The sequence below is a fragment of the Ciona robusta genome, chromosome 8, assembly GCF_009617815.1.
Source record: "Ciona robusta chromosome 8, ASM961781v2".
Classification (NCBI taxonomy): Eukaryota; Metazoa; Chordata; class Ascidiacea; order Phlebobranchia; family Cionidae; genus Ciona; species Ciona robusta.
The window spans coordinates 5,499,204-5,518,684 of NC_143242.1; the positions used below are offsets into that span (position 1 = coordinate 5,499,204).

General features: G+C 32.6%; 2 protein-coding genes across 4 annotated transcripts; both read right to left on the reverse strand.

The window, feature by feature from the left end:
* Window positions 1-665: 665 nt before the first annotated feature.
* On the reverse strand, window positions 666-9,504 carry LOC149732677 (proline-, glutamic acid- and leucine-rich protein 1-like). Its single transcript, XM_089882516.1, has 16 exons — window positions 9,355-9,504; window positions 8,819-8,977; window positions 8,409-8,707; window positions 7,834-7,976; window positions 7,373-7,463; window positions 6,866-6,992; window positions 6,436-6,524; window positions 5,849-6,005; window positions 5,243-5,347; window positions 4,743-4,875; window positions 4,279-4,408; window positions 3,357-3,566; window positions 2,538-2,770; window positions 2,049-2,192; window positions 1,553-1,689; window positions 666-797 (listed from the first exon to the last, which is right to left on the reverse strand). The coding sequence occupies exons 1-16, from the start codon at window positions 9,442-9,444 to the stop codon at window positions 741-743; spliced, it is 2,304 nt and encodes a 767-aa protein (XP_089738642.1). The 5' UTR covers window positions 9,445-9,504; the 3' UTR covers window positions 666-740.
* Window positions 9,505-10,031: 527 nt separating this feature from the next.
* Window positions 10,032-19,466, reverse strand: LOC149732678 (coatomer subunit gamma-2-like). Of its 3 annotated transcripts, none has more exons than XM_089883820.1 (19): window positions 19,271-19,466; window positions 18,450-18,652; window positions 18,121-18,200; window positions 17,918-18,047; window positions 17,577-17,702; window positions 17,066-17,223; window positions 16,585-16,718; window positions 16,107-16,174; window positions 14,988-15,098; window positions 14,402-14,575; window positions 13,909-14,016; window positions 13,400-13,535; window positions 12,958-13,137; window positions 12,534-12,665; window positions 11,938-11,997; window positions 11,720-11,859; window positions 11,331-11,600; window positions 10,873-11,011; window positions 10,032-10,577 (listed from the first exon to the last, which is right to left on the reverse strand). In XM_089883820.1, exons 1-19 carry the CDS (start codon window positions 19,449-19,451, stop codon window positions 10,348-10,350), a joined length of 2,760 nt encoding a protein of 919 aa, XP_089739946.1. In that variant the 5' UTR covers window positions 19,452-19,466; the 3' UTR covers window positions 10,032-10,347. The 3 variants fall into 3 exon arrangements, with proteins under 3 accessions (XP_089739946.1, XP_089739945.1, XP_089739947.1); XM_089883819.1 differs by lacking the exon at window positions 16,107-16,174 and adding an exon at window positions 15,730-15,797 and having other exon boundaries at window positions 19,271-19,428; XM_089883821.1 differs by lacking the exons at window positions 16,107-16,174; window positions 19,271-19,466 and adding exons at window positions 15,730-15,797; window positions 18,877-19,065.
* Window positions 19,467-19,481: the final 15 nt, after the last annotated feature.

Sequence of the window (19,481 nt, forward strand, 5' to 3'; positions counted from 1 at the left end):
AGCGTTTCATACGCTATGTTTACTAATCATTTTTACCAATACAGTTTAGTGAATAAATGACACTTATTTGTCCTCGCGTGACAGGACAACAACAGTCGTTCAATCGCGTAGCCGCTTACGAGTTACCACGCATGTAAGTTTGTGGGGGTCTATCTTTTTTATGAGTGACAATTTGGACAAACCGTTAGTGACCACTGGGTTGGAGCAACCACAGTATTTGCCCAAAGACGCATACGCCCATTACAAAAGCAAAATAGACGATACCCTTTTTACGAAGTGAACGCCCTATAATGCCTAAATCATGGTGTCGAAGCGGGTCCCGAATTAAAACGCCATAAGGATAGCAGTGTATTGGTTTACTTATAACCTAAAGTTTAAAAATGAGGCATAATATTTATAGAATACGGCATATTACTTCTTCTTTATTAAACTATGGTTTACTTAAAGATAAACCGATAATTACCAATTTGCATCAAACGACAGGTTCCCATAACGACTACATTGTATTGTAGCCGCTACAATAACCACAAATAGACTTTTTCCAGTTATATTTTACATTCGCTTTGCTCCTGATTTTTAGATAAACTGGCCTTATTGACGCTGTGACATTACAAAAATTGTTTGTTTTCCTTACGCTGATAAACTCCACTCTGATAATGACAAAGTACGACTGGTAGATTTTATTACCTCAATCAATGACACACGATCGCTTTTATGTAAAACTGTGGCATCATATTTCATTAGTTGGCTGGCACGCCAACAAAGTCAAGCAACATTCTTTCCAAGCCAGCGTCAACCTGTTATATTAATCTGTTATAACAACCAAAAACTTTTTAATTCAACAGCACACTTGAACTTCTTAAATATATAAAAAAAATTATTGTTTTTTACTTTTAAATTTTTTACTTTAAATTTTTTACAACACATACATACTGAAACTTTTTATTATGGCTGAGAATTTTTTTAATAAACTACTGCCAGGTTATTAACCTTAAATACTAATTTATCAAGTCCGAGTTTTATATAAACAAGAGTTATTCCATGCCATACAAATCTTACAATGTAAAAAATTGATATTACTGTTGTAATAGTAAATCTTAACACACTTTTCACACTAATTTTCCTTACAGATAAACACTGCGACTGTATTTGACTTTTTATAATGCATTAACACTACTGTATCTTTTCTACTCCTAGCCACAGATATATAGTAATATATTATACCACGTTTTATAGTGGGGGAAGATGGGACACCTTTTAACTTGATTTTCTCGTCCCATTCAGTAGTATAAAAAGAATATCGAAAAATTCTAAAACCGCATCCTCACGACTCCCATAGATTGTTAATTGTTAAAAACACGGTCAGGATGTTTGGATATTATGTGGTAAAGGTGTCCCATCTTCCCCCACCTTACTATATTACACCATAATTATTATTTTGTATTTTACTAAAGCATGATCCAGCTGTATCTGCGATTTCTTAAACCATAGTGAAATTACTCCTGATTTTATACAAACTTGATCTCTATTCTCAAACTTTTAAAACATTTACCTTATCACCACTGTCGACTGTAGTTGGTACAATGCTTGAATCATCCATTATTTCATCATTTTCTGTGGTGATGTCACTTATTTTACGTTTCCTACTCGAAGTATTCAAAACTTCTTCATTGGTCACTTCTTGCTTAGCTGGAAACATTTTCGTCATAGTTTTAATATATTACTAAAACATTTTTATTTTTTTATATTAATGTATTTTCATTATAATTCATTTTTATATAAAAAATATTACATTAATTTTCACTTTTTAACTGTTTTTGGTAAAAATCGACACCCATTACAGAAAAAAAGACTACTGTGGATTCGTATGGAGATATACAACATACAGCAATTTTAAGGGCATTTGCATAAAAAACATAGTATTATAAACTACATAGTTTTAATCTGTAAAAGAAACTTGTAAAACAGATTTAAATAAATACGTGGAGATGTGTTGGTATTTATGTCTTTATATATTGAAACAATGTAAAAGATCGAAAACTACTCACAAGAATTTGTTGATATTGAAGATGGATCTGACATCACAATATCTTCTTGTTCTTGCTGTTGTTGTTTTAGTTCTTCATGTTTATTATTCCTATTATCATTATTTTGTATCGGAATTTCTGGTGTAAGTTTCTCTGGTGTTTCACCTATTAAAGTTTGTTTAATCAGTGAAAAACAACAAAATATTTTTTTCTTATCAGAATTTAAAAAGCCATGTTTCAAATGATGTGGTGAAGTAAAATAGTGCAAAAATAAAACAGAGACAACATTTTGGGTGTATTGTAAGCGTACCTAAATAATTGGCTAAACTTTTAAAAGCAATTGCGCTTAATAAGTCTAGATGTTTTCCACCAAGTAAAACGTTATACTAATTTTAACAAAATTCCAAATTTTTTTAATGTTCAAAATTTTGTAACATTTTTTACATTTTTTTGGAACTAATATATTGTGATAAAATAATACAGGAAAATTTAGAGATTAATTTAACTTACAAGTTATGTTGTTTTCTGCATCTGAATCAATATTCTGTGAACTAATCTGCACTTCTGCCTCTGTGTTAGATGCACAGACTTTGCCAGCTTCACCATCAATGTTATCATTACAATGCAAAGGTAAATTGATGGGAGTAATATCATCAACAGGTTCTTCCACGTTTGACTGCGGAACTTTCACAGCGTGAGCTTCCCAAACTTTCAAGCAATCTTCGCCAAAAGTTGACGGTGTTCTATGTAAAAGTGTATAAGAAATATAAGACAAAAATTTCTATAAATATTTTCCTGCTTTTCTGAGTACCTTAGAATAAAAAAAAATTCTTAGTCTCCTACGAAGAACTCATAGGTTCCAAGAAAATTACACGTACACATGATTGTGCTTTTTACTGAAAAAGATTTTTTTCACGTTTTTTTTTTAAATATTAATTAAGAAAAATAATTTTTCCCCTTGTTTTAAAATATTATTAAGGAAAATTAACTTTTTCCCATGTTTTTAGTTAATCATTACAATAAAAAATGTTTCCGCTTGTTTTTAAGCACTAATTAAATCAATTATTTTTCGGTTTGTTTTCAGTTAATAATAACAATAAAAAAATGTTTCCCCTTGTTTTTAACGTTAATGAGGAAAATTAAGTTTCCCCTCTGTTTTAAATATTATGTGGGAAAATCAAAATTTTCTCTTGTGTTAATTATAAGTCAAAAACATAAATTGTTTCTCTTGTTTTGATTTTTAATTAGGAATATACAATTTTCCTTGTTTTAGTTAATAATAATAAATAAAAAAAATGTATTGATTATAAGTTAAGAAAAAGTATCTACCTGTGCATTGGTGCGGAACGGGGGTGGGTGATGTGGGTGATGGTGATGCAAGCTTCCGTACAAAAAAAACGAACATCCGGGGATTGATCGTGATTTGACCCGTGCGAAAATATCCGAGATGAATATTGAAGAGGAGACGGCCATGATGGAGAAGATGAGATGGTGAGCGAGAGAAGAAGATGGTACAGTTGGAGGCGGACGGATTCGCAACTATGTAAGTGGAGGTTGTAACATGGTGTTGTCATATAGGGTGTTGTCATATTGTCATATTTTGAAGCACCATAATGTTGATCATATTTTTTTAATTTTAAACAAACTTGCTAAAATGCAGTTACACTCATAGTCATGATCATATGTTTTAGAACTCCAGTTTTATTTTATACCTAAAACATATTTTACTCTGCTGTTGTTAGTGTCTATACATACAAGCAGAGCCAGATGGTAAAATGCAGATACACTCATAGCTGTAAAAATAATACATCAGGTGTCCTGTTTCATACACCTTGTGCCTTATTTCGAGTTACCACGTATATAACTTTCTGGTGAATATTTTTTGTGTTTTTTTTTGTATGGCTGACACTTTAGGACAACCCATTACTGACCACTGGGTTGGAGGAATTGTGATTAAGTGTTTTGCCCAAGGAAACATACGCCTATGTGGTAGCAGAGACAAGCCTTGAAGCCGTAACCTCTAGGTTATAGGTGGGCATTCCAACCACTTTGCTACGGCGCCAGATATTGCATAACCCAATGTAAATTTTTTTAAATGTAAAAAGCTATGTATTTAAGACAAAAAAGTCAAATGAGTTATACAGAAAACTTTTACTAATATTTTATTCATAACGAGAGCTGACCAAAAACAGAGAACATAATCGTGTGTCATGTAAAGAATTCAAAGAGTAATTCAAAAAAGTTGAAGTACCTGTTATATGGTTGTAGATTTGGGTCTTTTTGAATTAGCTTCATACATATAGCAACTACACTTTCTTGCAACATTTTATGAACATTCACTGACAATTGTGGGCCAAGATACAACACGCATAATCGACCAACTATAAAAACATCATTTTAGGCAATTAAATAAATTCCATATGTAGTAGGCCAAGTAGGGTCAGGGTGGGGGAAGATGGGACTCCTTTTCACGCTATTTGCCTGTCCGTCCCATTTGTGATTATTGGGAATAGACAAAGAACATTCTAAGAATTGTAAAACCGTATCTTTACAACTTCCATAGACTGCTGTTAATTGCGAAAAATCTTTATATTATACAATTTGTTGGACTTTTTCTGTAACATATTTCGTAGCACCAGTCTGTTATGTATTTTTTTACACAAGAAATCATTAGATACACAAAATTTATTGGAGTGAATATATTAGTCATCTTACCTTCTAAAGCTTTAGTACAAACTTCCCAATTCGAAGAATTGTCAAAAATTCTTGATCCAGACAAACCAGTTAAATTGTTCAATTTGTTTTTGTTACGATTTTTTTCATATAAATTTTCTCCCTGACCTGACAACTAAATTAAAAATAAAATTAATTACTTTTTACGCGCCCTTTAAAAAAATTATAAATATGTAGTAGGGTGGGGAAAGATGGGACATCTGTTTATTCCATTTTTTCTTCCCATTTGGTAGCAGAAAATACAAAGAATTAGAAAACCATAACCTTACGACTACCATAGATCGTTGTTAATTGTTTAAAACCCAATCAGGATATTTAGGTATTATGTGCTAAAGGTGTCCCATCTTCCCCCGCCCTACTATACATGTTAGGAAGTAATTTTTGTCAAGCAAATTAAGATATGCAGAAATAAATTAACAAAAACAAGAAAAACAACTGTTTAAAATAATATATATTTATAAGGGCGCAACAATACAACTTACCTTAATATTATCTGGTGTAGGAAGAATGTCTTTAATTAATAATTCCAACATTGGTTCCACAACATGGGATTCACCACATAAGAAGTTACTCTTAGACCCACAACACTACATAAAGAAATGTTGTAAATATTAAAAAATGATTATCCAAAAAGTTGTAAAAACATATTTTAAGTAGCGAACTGTGTTTTGGCAGACTAAACAGCGGAAATACAATATGTTCTTTATTCTTAATGAGCTGATATAAGATTATTTGCATTAAGCCTGGTAGCAGAAGTAACAAAACAGAATACTAGATTATGGTACAAAACAACCTTTATTTACTTATGCTGGCAGAGATGTCATATAAAGAAATTATCAACAAGAAAAACATAAAAAGAAATATATAGTTTGATGGGAAAAGATATATATAACTTTTTTTTATTCTATTTACTTATCCCATTCGATGGTAAACAAAGAACATTCAAAGAATTAGAAACCTGTATCCGCATGACTCCCATATACTGTTGTTAATTGTTTAAAACACGGTCTTTGTTTAAAACAAGGATTTCGGGATATAATAAGCTACAGGTGTTCTATTTCCCCCCACCCGACTATATACGTAATTACTTTAATCCAACAGGACACAGAGTTGTATATTTGGAGTCGGATCTCAGAAAACAAATTTGTTCGACCAGCCATTGGTGTTCGGTCACGCCATAATGTCAACAAGTTCAAAAATATTTGATTGAGCGCTGAAGAATGACGACTTATATGTTGACGGCATCTGTAAAGTACATTTATAACAATATGATATAATAAGTGATTACCATTGGAGGTGGAAATCCATTGAATTATATAAGTAGAGTACGTATAGGACTTTTTGTGAATTTTAACAGCACCACAATTCTTTTATATAGGCCTATCCGCCTATATGCATAAGCATGATATATTTGTTTTTATTGTTTAATAAATTTTGTATTAGGATTTATGTGATTTACCCAGTTTTCCAAAGTTAAACGAAGGACGAATGAATACGTTAAAGTTTCTATGTCAATCAATTATTTATATTTTAAATATTGTTTCACTGCTTCAATACCTCAAAGCCACAAATTCGATGATGAAAAATTAAAACCAAAAGCTTAAAAATTCACTAATCTAAGGTATTAGGATAAGGATTGTTGACACAAAACTAAATGGGACCATATTTAACTTACTGTCTGGTGAGAACATCGAACACGTTTAAACAACTCATGTGAATGTCGCATAAATATGAACTTCTTAATATTTTTTCACTCGTAAATCCCTGGAACAAAAGTTATTAGGTAAATAAATATAAGTTATATATACTTAAATAATTTGTGATACTCGTTAAAATTTTGGAAAGATGGGAGTTCATGGGACACCTTACATTCTATTTTGTCAGCTCATTTGGTAGTAAACAAAGATCATTTAAAAAATTATAAATCCATATCCTCACAGCTTCTATAGACCATTGTTAATTATTTAAAACGCAATCAAGATATTTGGATATTATATTCTAAAGGTGTTCCACCTTCTCCCACCCGACTATATTATATATTAATATTGTTTTAAATATATAATAGATATTATATCAATGTAAATATATATATCATTAATACAAACCAGTTGTTTAGGATTAACGTTGAAACATGAAAGGAGAAAATAAAATATTCGTTCGAATGGAATTTCAACTTGAGCGGGAAGATTTACTTCAAGGAGAGAAGACAAACATTCACAAAACGTAAATAACCTAAAAAAAATTAAAAATTAAAACAGAAACTTTGTCATAACTGTTGCTGTCAAACTATAAATCTAAAACAGGTTTTATAAATTTAATTTTTTTTAGATTTTTTTTTATTTTAAAGACTGTACTGCGGTAATTCGATTACAAAATTTTAAATAAACCTAGTGGGCACCAAAAACATTAGTTTCGCAATGGGTTACACGAAGTAGGAAAAAAACAGTTTCTATATACTACATGTCACATCTAAACAAAAATATTTAAGGCAGAGTTGACCCATTACCCTAGAATAATACAACATAAGTTAGATAATAATATACCAACATCTAGTGCCCTATGGAAAAAAAATAAGCAGTGCACTTTCAATAAGCATACTGCTGCTAAAGTACCTTTGTGTTAGCTGGTTACTTAGATGAGGTTCTTCTTTAGATAAAGGGGGGAATTGAATTGATAACATAAGTAAAGATGGGTCCAGTATTTCTGTTAAAATAAATTTGATTAAACCAATGAATGAATGTAACTCAATGGTAATATTTTATCAAAGGGTTCAGGCGTATAGTCATACACCTCTTTTTTGAAAGTGTTTCACTTTTTGGTACGATTGAAGTGATTACCATAAACACCATTACAAATTTTTCAAAGATACAACACCCACAATGGTGGCAGCAACATGCCTTGGCTGGTATCCTCAAGGCTCAAGCATATGCACTTGTTCTTCCCAACCGATCTAACTACTGTGACTATCACTGCCTCCCAATGAATTTATTAAAAAAACTCTTGCTTTTAATTTATAAAAACAAAAAATCTGTACTATAATTTATAAAATTAAAAAATCGTGGTCATTATTTACCTTCATTATGATGATCATCAAATAAACATGAACAAATATGATCCAAACAATCCAATATATCTGTTATCTGTTGTTGCCACTGCATAACATGATTCCTTCTACCAGTTCCACCACCTCCTAATACAGGAATATAACTCCAACACCTGGTTTGACAAAAAATAACATAAATATATATTGTTAACTTTTTTAAATTGTGGTAAGTTTATATATTATACATATACCCTACTATACATACATATATATATATAGTAGGGTGAGGGAAGACGCAACACCTTTAGCACATAATATACAAATATCTTGATCTTGTTATACAATTAACAACAGTATCTGAGAGTCCTGGGGATTTATAATTCCTCGAATGTTTTTTTTTTACTATATGGGTCAAAATATGATATGAAAAGGTTGTCCTTTCTTCCCTACCCTACTATATATATGGAAACTCATTTTTGACTATGAACGTTTAATACCCAAAGTTTTTACATATTTTATAAAAAGATAACAAAATTAAAAATGAAATGACTTGACATTCGCACCACCCTATCGATATAATGTATGAAAAACAACATTTAATATACCTGACAGAAAATTTTCTCAGTTGAGAATCGAGACTAAGCATGCTTGGTGCGAGACATTTCGCTATTTTTCCTTTAAAAGGACCACAAGGTCCAGGGAAAAACTTGAGAACAGCTTCGAGGCAAATCAGAAAATGTTTGCTGAAGTGATCAGTTGGTTTCAAACTTATTAATTTACTCATTATTTGAGAGATTGTTTCAGTTGATAGTTTTCGAGATAATTCAGCGAGATTTTTGGAGTATTTTAAAATTTCATGAAAATTTTCTGCGGCTACTTGCCGTGAACTGTCATCTTCGTGTGGCTGTATAGGAAGAGGGTTCAGTTTATTTGTGTGGGAAATGTTTATAAAGTGGAAAAATATGTTTATAATGTTTAAAAGAAATGTTTATTCCCAAAATTAATATAAAATCACCGATATGGCAGTTTCACAACAGATATGCAGCCATGATACGCCATCCTTCAACACTGTGCTAGCATCACATTGTGACAATATGTTTTTCATGGCTACTAAACCAACACATTTTGTTGGGCCAGCTCTCAGACATGTGTTGACTTGATGTATTTCCTCTTTCTAAAAAAATAAAACTTTTTTACATGGGATTATATAAAGGTTACATCATATGTAAAGTTTAATACAGTACAATTAGTGAAGAATCCTCCGGTTCGTTACAGATTAGGTTTGTGAGAAGTGTTAGAGGTTGGTAGTTACAGGGCTAGTGGTCATACCCTCATGAGAGTTAGAGGTTAAAATTATATGGGTTAGTGGTTTTGTTTACCAGTTATCAGATAACTTATGAGGAGGAATGTTCCCTAGCACACCCAAGTTTAAACAACCAATATTCAAAGCACAAATTTGTATAAGAACCTTTTTAAGTTGGAATTAAGAACTGTTTTGTTTTTTTTCGGACATACTTTACTGTACGGAGTTATTATTGCTTAAATACTCACGTTTCTCCAATCTTTCTTTGAAATCAGCGATAAAATTGAATGTAAATCGTTTCCAGCACTGCATACCACGTCTTCCATGGGCGCCGCCATCTTGGATTATGCACTTACTGCCACCGCGCGGCGATAAAAATATTCATATCAGATAGTCATGCGGCAATGTTAATATATTAACAATGTTAATATATTAACATTGTCATGCGGCATGGGCAGCATTGGTGTGAAGTTTTGTAAACTTTAGGAATATTTATATGTTCTTAATACAGCATTGGTTTACGCCAGTCATTTAAGAATCCTCAAGCAATATTGCCCATAATATAACATGACAATGTTCCTCTACGTTTCTTTGCATTTTAATTTTTCCGTTTTAAATTAAATGCAATATCGAACAACAGAGTAGTTCGGCCCTTAGCAATTCCCTTTCCATATGTAGAACAGGTTACTCCATGTATGCCGTAAAATTATGATCAATGTGTATAGGAGCTGGTCGATTTCATTTCCCACTTTATCTAAGGCCAACGTTTATTACTTAACTTAGAAGCATTCGACATCTTGTTTTACTAATAACCGGTGCCGTGAAAAAACGGTTAGCCTGTGTTGACTTCGTTTCCGGCCACGCAAGGATAACATTCATTCATTCATAGCCTACACTTTAATACAACCAACAAATAACTGCACGATTGTTCAATGTATTTGAGTTTATTATCCGAAGCCTATAATATTAACAGTTGTATATTTATGAACAAGTTTCTGCACCATGATAGGGTGCATGTAAAACATTTGAAAATGGTGTATAGTTATTAGGGGTAAGATGGGACACTTTTAGCACATATTATCCAAATAACCAGATCATGTTTTAAAGAAATAGCAACTCGTGAGAATTCGGTTTTATAATGATTTGAATGTTTTTGTTTACTACAAAATGGGACGAGAACATAGATCGAAAAGCTGTCCCATCTTCCCCCACCCTACTATATAAATACTATATCATATATGCTAAGCAACAGCAGATGTTATAACTTGAGCAGCATCTGCATCTGAACTTCTCACGGTGAGTTGCATGGTCACTCCATCTTTTAACACAAGTTTAGCACGTGCCAAAACATCATGCCCACCCCTATATACACCAGCAAGAAACAAAGTATGGGCGGATTTACCATCCGGAACTTTGTCCGATCTTTCACACGCTTGCATGCCAAGGTATTTCATGATATCTCTTACAGCATCTGGATAAATTAATTACAAAATTTAATAAAAAAAGCTTCTACTCTACTTTTTAAATGTTAGAGTGTACCATTTTGTGGGTTCTCGGGTGTTCCAGCTTAGTAAAATAAAAAATTAAAAAATTTAACAAAAAATAAAACAAAACATATTTTTGGGGTGTTCTCGGGTGTTTTAGCCTCTTTAAATAAAATAAAAAAAGTAAAATTGAACCAAAAAAATAAAACATTTTTTTTCTTAAACTCCTATTTTATATCTGACTGCGCTATTGTTTGTAAGTCACCATTATTAACCCTATACCTTGTAAAGTATTTAAGTTGGATAAAGCGTATGTATCTTCCAATTCATTATCACCACCAAGTTCATCCCATGAAGACCCAAAGTTTGATTTCAAGATTTTCTGAACGTGATCGGCGACTGAGATGTCAACATCTTCAAGCTGTAAGAATTCACAGAGAGAAAAAAACGTTAGGAATTAAATTATACAGAATATGTGTTTGGGCATGACACTTAACGGGAATTTCTCCAACCCAGTGATCACTAATGGGGTGTCTTTTGTCTAAATTGCCAGCTATAGAATATATAAAAAAGCTATTTACAAAGTTACATATTTGGTAACTCGTTAGCTGGCACGAAGTGTAAAAAACAGAACACTCGTGTTAGGGTGTTATAGTAGTTGTTTCTGGCTTTGGGAGGATAAAGCATATATAAGTTACATTCATACGCAATACAATACATCCTGATATTACAATACATACCGCATACTCATCATCATAACCATATTCATCTGCCTCCCCTGTGTTTGGATCACAATCCTTAACTCTGAACTTCATAGTGCACGATAATGAGGTTGTTACATCTGTTGGGTCTTCATCTGGTATTGCAATACAAGCATATGCTACGCCAGGTTGATTATATGAGAGCACGGGACACGGAACATATGCAATTACTTCAAATGCATCGCTTGGTTCAACGTGAACTGTTACTTCTTCAAGGATTTGGTCGTTCAGAGTGTTTGTGCAGTCAAACTAGAAACAAATTTTGGTATATTTTACTTCTTATAAGAAGTTTTTGAAAAAAAGTAACCAAGAAAATTGTTTATACTTATTACTGGTACAAACATTATTTTTTATAAGTATTTATTTACCTGTAAGACAAAATGTTGTGCGAATGTGTGTTTGACACATTTAACGACGTATTCAGTTTCCGACTCTGTGAGTTCCACTGGTTCTGAGGATTTGAATAAATTTCCTAGGACGGCAAATTCTGGTATTCTCGATAGTTGCTCTAGTGGAAAATATTCAAGTTATTTTTTATAATTACTTTTGATATTTCAAGTCAATTTAATACACAAAATATTATTACCGGAATATATTTCTTGTTTCGAGGCAGATGGCTTTTCGTTTGTTTTCCGAACAGCAGTAACTAAAAAATAAATAAGATATATGTTAAGTAATTAAACATTTAAATGCTACTGGCCCACATCCCAGGTTTATTTCATTGATTTTCTCATTGTTGCATGAATTTTTCAAAAGCGAGTTAGCCCACATATCGATAGAACCTTTTTTGTATCATTTAAAACGTTTTAGTGCTAAATTCTATTAATAAATTCGGATCCTATATCATGTGTGTGGGGAAGACCCTACAACTTTTCTGAATACATTGCAACAAACGTTTGAGAGCCTTACATAATATTTAAATTGACATTAAAAGCAACAAAAGAATAATAAAGACAAATAATAGATAGTACTGTGGGAAAAAATGGGACACCTTTGGCACATAATATCCAAATATCCTGATCACACTTTAAGCAATTAAGAACAGTCTATGGGAGTTGTGAGGATACGGTTTTTATATTTCTTAGAATGTTCTTTATTTACTACCAAATGGGGCGAGAAATTAAAGGTGACCCATCTTTCCACACACCACTATAAATTAACAAAAGTATAAGAAATAGTTACTTAAGTCTGCTTTTGGTTCCCCATCAGGTATTGAAACTAATGGAACAGATTTCATGTTAAATTTTTCACTGGAAGGTTCCTTTAAATATTGTTGCAAACATCTTTCTAATGCTGGTACTGACACAGCAAGTCCTGTAAAAGATTTTTTTGGAATGTTAAATTGATTTTTAATATATCTATATCGTAGGGTGGGGAAGATGGGACACCTTTAGCACCTAATATTCAAATATCCTGATCGTGTTTTGAACAATTAACAATGGGAGTTGTGAGGATATGTTTTTATAATTCTTCGAATGTCATTTTGTTTACTACAAAACGGGACGAGAAATTAGAATGATAAGGTGTCCCATCTTCCCCCATCCTACTATACTACTGTCATAGTAATTTAACCAATCATGAAATTAAGTTAGTTAGTTAAACTTACCATTTAAGATGTACACTGAGTTGAGTGCCTTCTGTTTCTGTTGAAGTGTGTGGAAGTAAAATGTTGCTCGGTCTCTAACTTCATCGTCTTCATCCATCATTGATCTTGAAAGGAGAGAGAGGATGCTGGAAAGAAGATCGTCGCACTGAGCTCCAAAACGAGCAAGAGCAGAAACAGCAGCTGGTAACGAAAATAATTTTTTAATTTTGGTTAAATTTCTACTACTTTTAGTTTAATTTTTTCAATTTTGGTTAAAAACAAATGATATCGAATTATAATTATAATATTGTGATTTGTGATAGTGTTTAAAAACCTCTTCGTCAGACTTTTAAATTTAAATTACATTACGCCTACAGTTTAAATTTAAAAAAAATAAAATAAAATTACGGACAAACACAATTTTTTTGATAACTTCAAAATTAAAATAAAAAAAAAGACTAACCTGCTCTTACAGCTTCGTTTTCAAGTATCACTCGATTATAAATATACCGAATATATTTCGATGGATTTGGAGTTTTTGGGCCTTCTCTACCAAGCAAATGAATGATCTTGGTAGCAAGCACAGTATGTTCACAATCCTGATGTTAAAAAAATTAATATTTTTATGTTGTATAAATGACATATACAAAATATTTTGACATAAATGACATATAGAATTTCTTTATTTAAATGATATATAAGTACATGGTCACTCGTAAGCCGGCACAAGGTATTAAAAAGGAACATCTGTGCTATAACGCTTGTCGTTTACGCTGGCCGGAGGTGTATGAAACAGAACTGGGGTAATTTGCCAATCCTGGCCTAAACCCTATAACCCATTTCGTGCTACGGTGCCGGACCTTACTCACATAGAATATAATAGAATAAAACAGAACACCCGTGTTATAACGACTGCCGTTGCCAACCCTATCGGAATAAACAAAGTTACATCAATTGATCCGTTCAACTTACCTCAATAAACTCACACAGATGAGCAAGACCACTTTCTTTAGATTCAGTTGATTCCTCCAGGATAGAAATAATACATTCTACAATAGCTTTCTTGTAATCAAATCCACCCTGTATTTAAATACATAACAACATTACAACGGTTGTTCTTCTTCTACTACCAGAATGTTAAACTTAAATTTTTTTCTTTTGATAAAAAAACTACTGTTATCTTACTGAATAGATTAAAGGTGAGGACAAAAAAGTTAAACTTTTTAACAAGTATTGCTCAGTTAGAGTCTTGTTGATCAGTGACTATTACTACCTAAATGGGACAAAAATATACTGGAAACACAGACCATCTTACCCCAACCTACTATAAACGCAGTATTTTTTAAAAAGTTTAAAAAAAGAGTTGGAATTCTTCGGGTTACTTGTAAACAGTAATCCATCAGAGACATTGTTAATGTTATGGGATATTAATACACTGCATATTAACAGAGAATATCTGTCTAACCTCATCTCTTAACATAGATGCAAGGTAGTTCATCATTACAGCATGTTGGCGAGGATATTTCTGACACAGATCAGATATTGCACGGACGACAACCACTTTAAATTCATCGGAAATTTCCGACATAAACGAAGTGATTTGTTTCATCAAACGGTCAACACTGCTTTCACTTCCAGTCTGAAAACACATATTTTTTACATTTGTGGTTTAATAAGAATTCCAACTTTTATAACCATCCACAAAGTTACATACTCGCTAACTTGTAAACTGGCACGGCCCATATATAGTACATAATTCTACTACATATGTGTAATGCCCAGCTGCACAGTAACCTAGGTGTCATGGGATATAGAATATATTTAAAACCTGTCATGTGACAGTAAATAGTGTCATACAACTACCACTAAAAAGAGTAGGATTTTTTATCAATTTTTCATTTAAATTTACTTCCAACAGTAAAACAGTGTTTAAAAAAAAGTTTTGAAAATAATTTGTTTGCCTCTATTACATATACAGTGACATAATACATATATATAGGCATTTAATAACAGATTCGACATACTAAATTAATTGAATTTCTCTAACAAACCTTCAACAAAGTAGTAATAGCAAGAGTAGCAATACTTCTATTGACATCAGTGATCAAATTCTCCAAGTCCAAGTTACAAGCTGTAACAGCCGATGGGTGTTTCATGGCAACCTGGATTATATCAGTGCGTGTAATATTAAAAGCTAAAAAAAGTTGGCTGAAAAGGGGTAAAAAAAGCAGGAAAAAAACTAGACTTGATTTTCGTTTGTTAGATTTTCGTAGCACAAGATCCGGACTGTATTTTTTTACACAAGAATCGTTCAAGTCTATGATGTGTAATAACAAGTAGCCTATAAGCAAATATATATATTATATTATTATATAACATAGGCTATGAAATATACATATGCTAATGTGGCACTATAAGTTTTACAAAATCTCAACATGCTATAATGTTAAAACCTTTTAACTAAAAATGCTCTAAATGCAACATGCAATAAGAAAATTAAATGGTAATTACAAATAACAACAGGTATCACAAGAACAGAATGTCAACCTTCACCTTAACAATTGCTACAGTGGGATCCCAAACTTTTTACGTCATTGGAACATTTTTGGACTTATTTTTATTTAAATTTAAGTTTTTGTTTTATACTTTCTTAAAAACTTATAATTTCCAATTTTATAAATGTAAAATGTCTTTTTTACAAAATTCGGTTTAGGATAGAAAATTTGGTGTTTTACACAGTTTAAAAAAGCTTTTACAACGAGTCCAGTGTAACAGTCAGGTGAGGAATGATACCTTATTAAGAGTTCTCACACCAGCATATCTAAAAGAAGGCTTTGGTGAACTGAGGAAGAGCTGAAGAACTGTAGGAAATATTTGCGAGTGTTATCATTATCATGCAGCACATGCATGCTGATTGCGTAGAATGAATTACTTTTATTAAAAGCAAAAGAAACTACTGTAAACCAGGTTATGCTTAGAATAACTTGGTTATGCCCCAGTGGCGCAGCTAGGGGGTTTTAGAGGTTGCACTCCCCTCCCCTTTAAAAAAAATAATAAATCAAATTTATTCAATTTTTTTCTGGCTGCACCACTGGTAATGCGTGTCTACTGTTAATTCATTTTGGGTTATTATGCAACATAGGTTTGTTATGAGCAGTGGTTGACACTACCTTGCTTAATGTCTTTACACCAGCAAACCTCATCGATGGTTTAGCAGAAGAAATAAATTGTTGCAGGACTGAGAATTTACAATTACGAAGTTAACTATTATATTTATAGCAAGGTACTTGGAAAATATATAGCATAGTACTTGGAAAAATACTTTTATGGCTAAATACTGTTACATATTCCTTTCCAATACAATGCCAAAATTGAACCTTAGCACTTAACTAACTTAAACAAAAGTCCTAATTTTTTTCGTGCAGATTTGGGTAATAGGTCAATCCTGGTGTTAAACCCTAGAACCCATGGTGTGGCATGCTACGGAACTTTACTCACAAGAATAGTATAGATATCCTGCAAACCCCAAACAACTTTATTACAAATTTGCAGTTCATTTAATTGTTGGAATTTACCCTTTATGTATACTTGTTTTGTCGTGCCTATTAAACAAGGTAAAATCTAAAATGTAGTCAGGTAATAACTCACCAGAAACGGCAGGAGCTAATTCTCGTGCAGAGCAGTTTGGCATGTTGACAATAGCGGACGCTGCTTCGTATATCACCAACTCATGTTTGTTTCTTAAACAACTCTCAATGAAGTTGAACAGAGGGCTATCATGGCTGCATGGATAAATATAAATATAACTCTATGGGGTTCAATTATAATATCCTACTTGAAGACCTACAATAAAAACATACAGTAGGGTGGGGAATGATGGGACAAATTTTCATCTATTGTCCCGCCCCATTTGGCAGTAAAAGAATTTTCAAAGAATCGACTCCCACAGACCGTTATTAATTGTTTAAAAAATGTTCAGGATATTTGGATATGGATATTATGTGCTTAAGGTGTCCCGTCTTCCCCCACCTTACTATAAATATAATAGCAATGTCCATTTTCATTAATGTTTTAAAACATGGTTTTACAAACCATTTGGCCCTGGAACCATGTTTTAAATTCAACATACCCTGCATCATCTTCTTCCAGCAGTTTGCTTGCTATCCTGATCAACATGCAGTATGCAAATGGAGATTTCAATCCAGATTTCATGAACTTGCTCACCATCTTGGATGTTCCCAGTCTATCTTTCTTGCGTAGATGATACAACAGACCAAGGGCATGATACTGTGTTGGTGGATTTGTAAGTTTAAAGCATCAAATAAAAGGAAAAAAAAAAAGAAAAGGGCAGCTTTTTAGAGGGTTGTTTTTTTATTCAAGCTGTTATTTCTAAGTATTTTCTGATGGGTTTTGCTTCAAATTATAAAGCACCAGTTTTATAATACAAATTAAACTTGGTACTAATTTAAAAAGTAGTAAGTTTTAATACAGTATAATCTGGAAAAAAAGGTAATTTTCAACTGCACGGTAAATAAATAAAATACAGTATAGTTTCAAAACATACACTTTTTTAACTTTTTATATAAATTTTGACCCCCGAATTAAACTACATCCATTTAAAATAATACTTCACAATATACCTGCACCATGATGCTGTCGTTGGAGCAAGATTCCTGAACCTCATTCACCCATCGTTTTACCACATCAAACGCATCTTTGGTCAGATGGAGCGAGGACACCAATGCCGCACTTGATACAGAGTGAACCTGTAGAAAACACACACATGATTTTAAATAAATGTAACTTAATTTATCCTCGCATGGCCAGAAACTACATTCGTTATAACATGGGTGTTCACACACCCCGTGTTAGCTTACGAGTTACCATGTATGTTACTTTGTGGGTAATTATTTTCCTTGCCTACTTGCCAACACTTATGTTGCACTTGCACAGAAACATATTTTTAATAGAAATGATATACCTTATCCACAATGGCTTGTTTCATGTATCTTTCAATGCCTTGTAGTGTGCTATGATCAGTAATTGCACACAAAGCACGAACTGCAGCAGCTCGGAAAATATCTTCACGTCCATTCATGTCTTTTGTGAGACTATGATAAAAAAGTAAAAAAGTTAAACATTTGTACTGGTTCGGCTACTAGGTATTTATATTAATCTGCTAACCTCTGTGTTACAATGAATGCATTTTCTGTCATTTTTGACATTTCTTTGATAGTCAAATAGCACATTCTTCTTAAAATCACCTGTAACAGAAAATAAACAAATAAACATAATAGGCTATAAATACATTTATGTTCTATATCAAAAAGGTGGTTCTTAAACTGGGGGGCATGTAAGACTCGAAAGGAGAGTGCGAAAAAACTCAAAAAAAGTGTTAAATATGTTATATAATTTAACGAAAAAGGGGCTTAAGTTTTGTTGGGATCTTCATTGAGATCAAGCTTAAAAAAGTTTAGGAACTGCTGGTAAATATAGACATCTGTAAAACATACGTCATTAGACTGGAACAGCTTTGTCATGGCAAAGAAAGTTTCCGTTGCTTCGTTTGTAGTTATCACTTCCCCTTGGTTAATAAGGTAAATTATCTTGGTCAATATTTCCGTACATTTCCTTGGGTTAATTGGAGTCTGTTGGAAAATTCTCGCTTCTTGCAACACAACGTTTCGCTCAATGTAAGCATATGGGTTGTTTCCACCTAAGGAATAAGTAGTTGATAAAAGGCTCATCACTGCTACCATTGTGGGGGCATGTGTCCATGGGCAAGACAATTACGGCAATTGCTCCGACCCAGTGGTCAATAATGGGTTGTCCAAATGATCAGCCATACATAAAATCTTACTTGTGAACATTAGAACATATGTATTAATGTATAAATGAAAATTAAACTTTTTCAAAACGTTTAGGACTCTTTGAGCTTACCTATCTCTTCGTCTTTATCTTTACGAATCCCAGGCATTATTATAAGTTGGGTATACAACAAAAGTCAAATTTTGCTAAAGTATAACTAAAACAATTCCGTATTTTGTTCTCACGTTACGAAATGTTTTGGACGAAATTTGGAACACGTCAACAATGAGAAATCATTATATCGGATGGGACGTGGTTCAACTGGCGGTGCAATATACAAGTTAGATGAACGCGATTCTTTAAAACCTACCTGCCTTGAATACGTATCATATACATATGGTTAGTGTGCCATTTCGGCCTACAATTGATATTTTTCAGTTTCACAAACGTGCAACTTTGTACGCATAACTTGAATTGTCATTACCAAAGAGATAAAACTATGTTTATACAACAACTAACAGCCTACCAAGTTCTCTTTCATCCAAGATATAACGACCCTTTTCATTCATAATTGATCTCCGTGTTCTATCTTCAGTTCGTTCACTTACAAACTCGTTTATAATAGGCGCAGTCACCGGATCGTCAAGTTTCTCTTTGGTCGTTACATAACTGGTTGCAATTTTACCTGTGAACCAACTGGACTCCATGACAAGCAAATATTGATCGTTAAACAATTA

Coding starts and splice junctions, on each gene's coding strand:
- LOC149732677 (XM_089882516.1), bottom strand. CDS start 9,444: ATGGCGGCGCCCATGGAAGACGTGGTATGCAGTGCTGGAAACGATTTA. Junction 6,525..6,865: donor ACGTTAATCCTAAACAACTG/GTTTGTATTAAT, acceptor CTTTTGTTCCAG/GGATTTACGAGTGAAAAAAT. Junction 1,690..2,048: donor TTCAATATCAACAAATTCTT/GTGAGTAGTTTT, acceptor AAATGTTTCCAG/CTAAGCAAGAAGTGACCAAT.
- LOC149732678 (XM_089883820.1), bottom strand. CDS start 19,451: ATGGAGTCCAGTTGGTTCACAGGTAAAATTGCAACCAGTTATGTAACG. Junction 15,099..16,106: donor GTGTAAAGACATTAAGCAAG/GTAGTGTCAACC, acceptor GATATAATCCAG/GTTGCCATGAAACACCCATC. Junction 11,012..11,330: donor GTTATGATGATGAGTATGCG/GTATGTATTGTA, acceptor GAATTCTTACAG/CTTGAAGATGTTGACATCTC.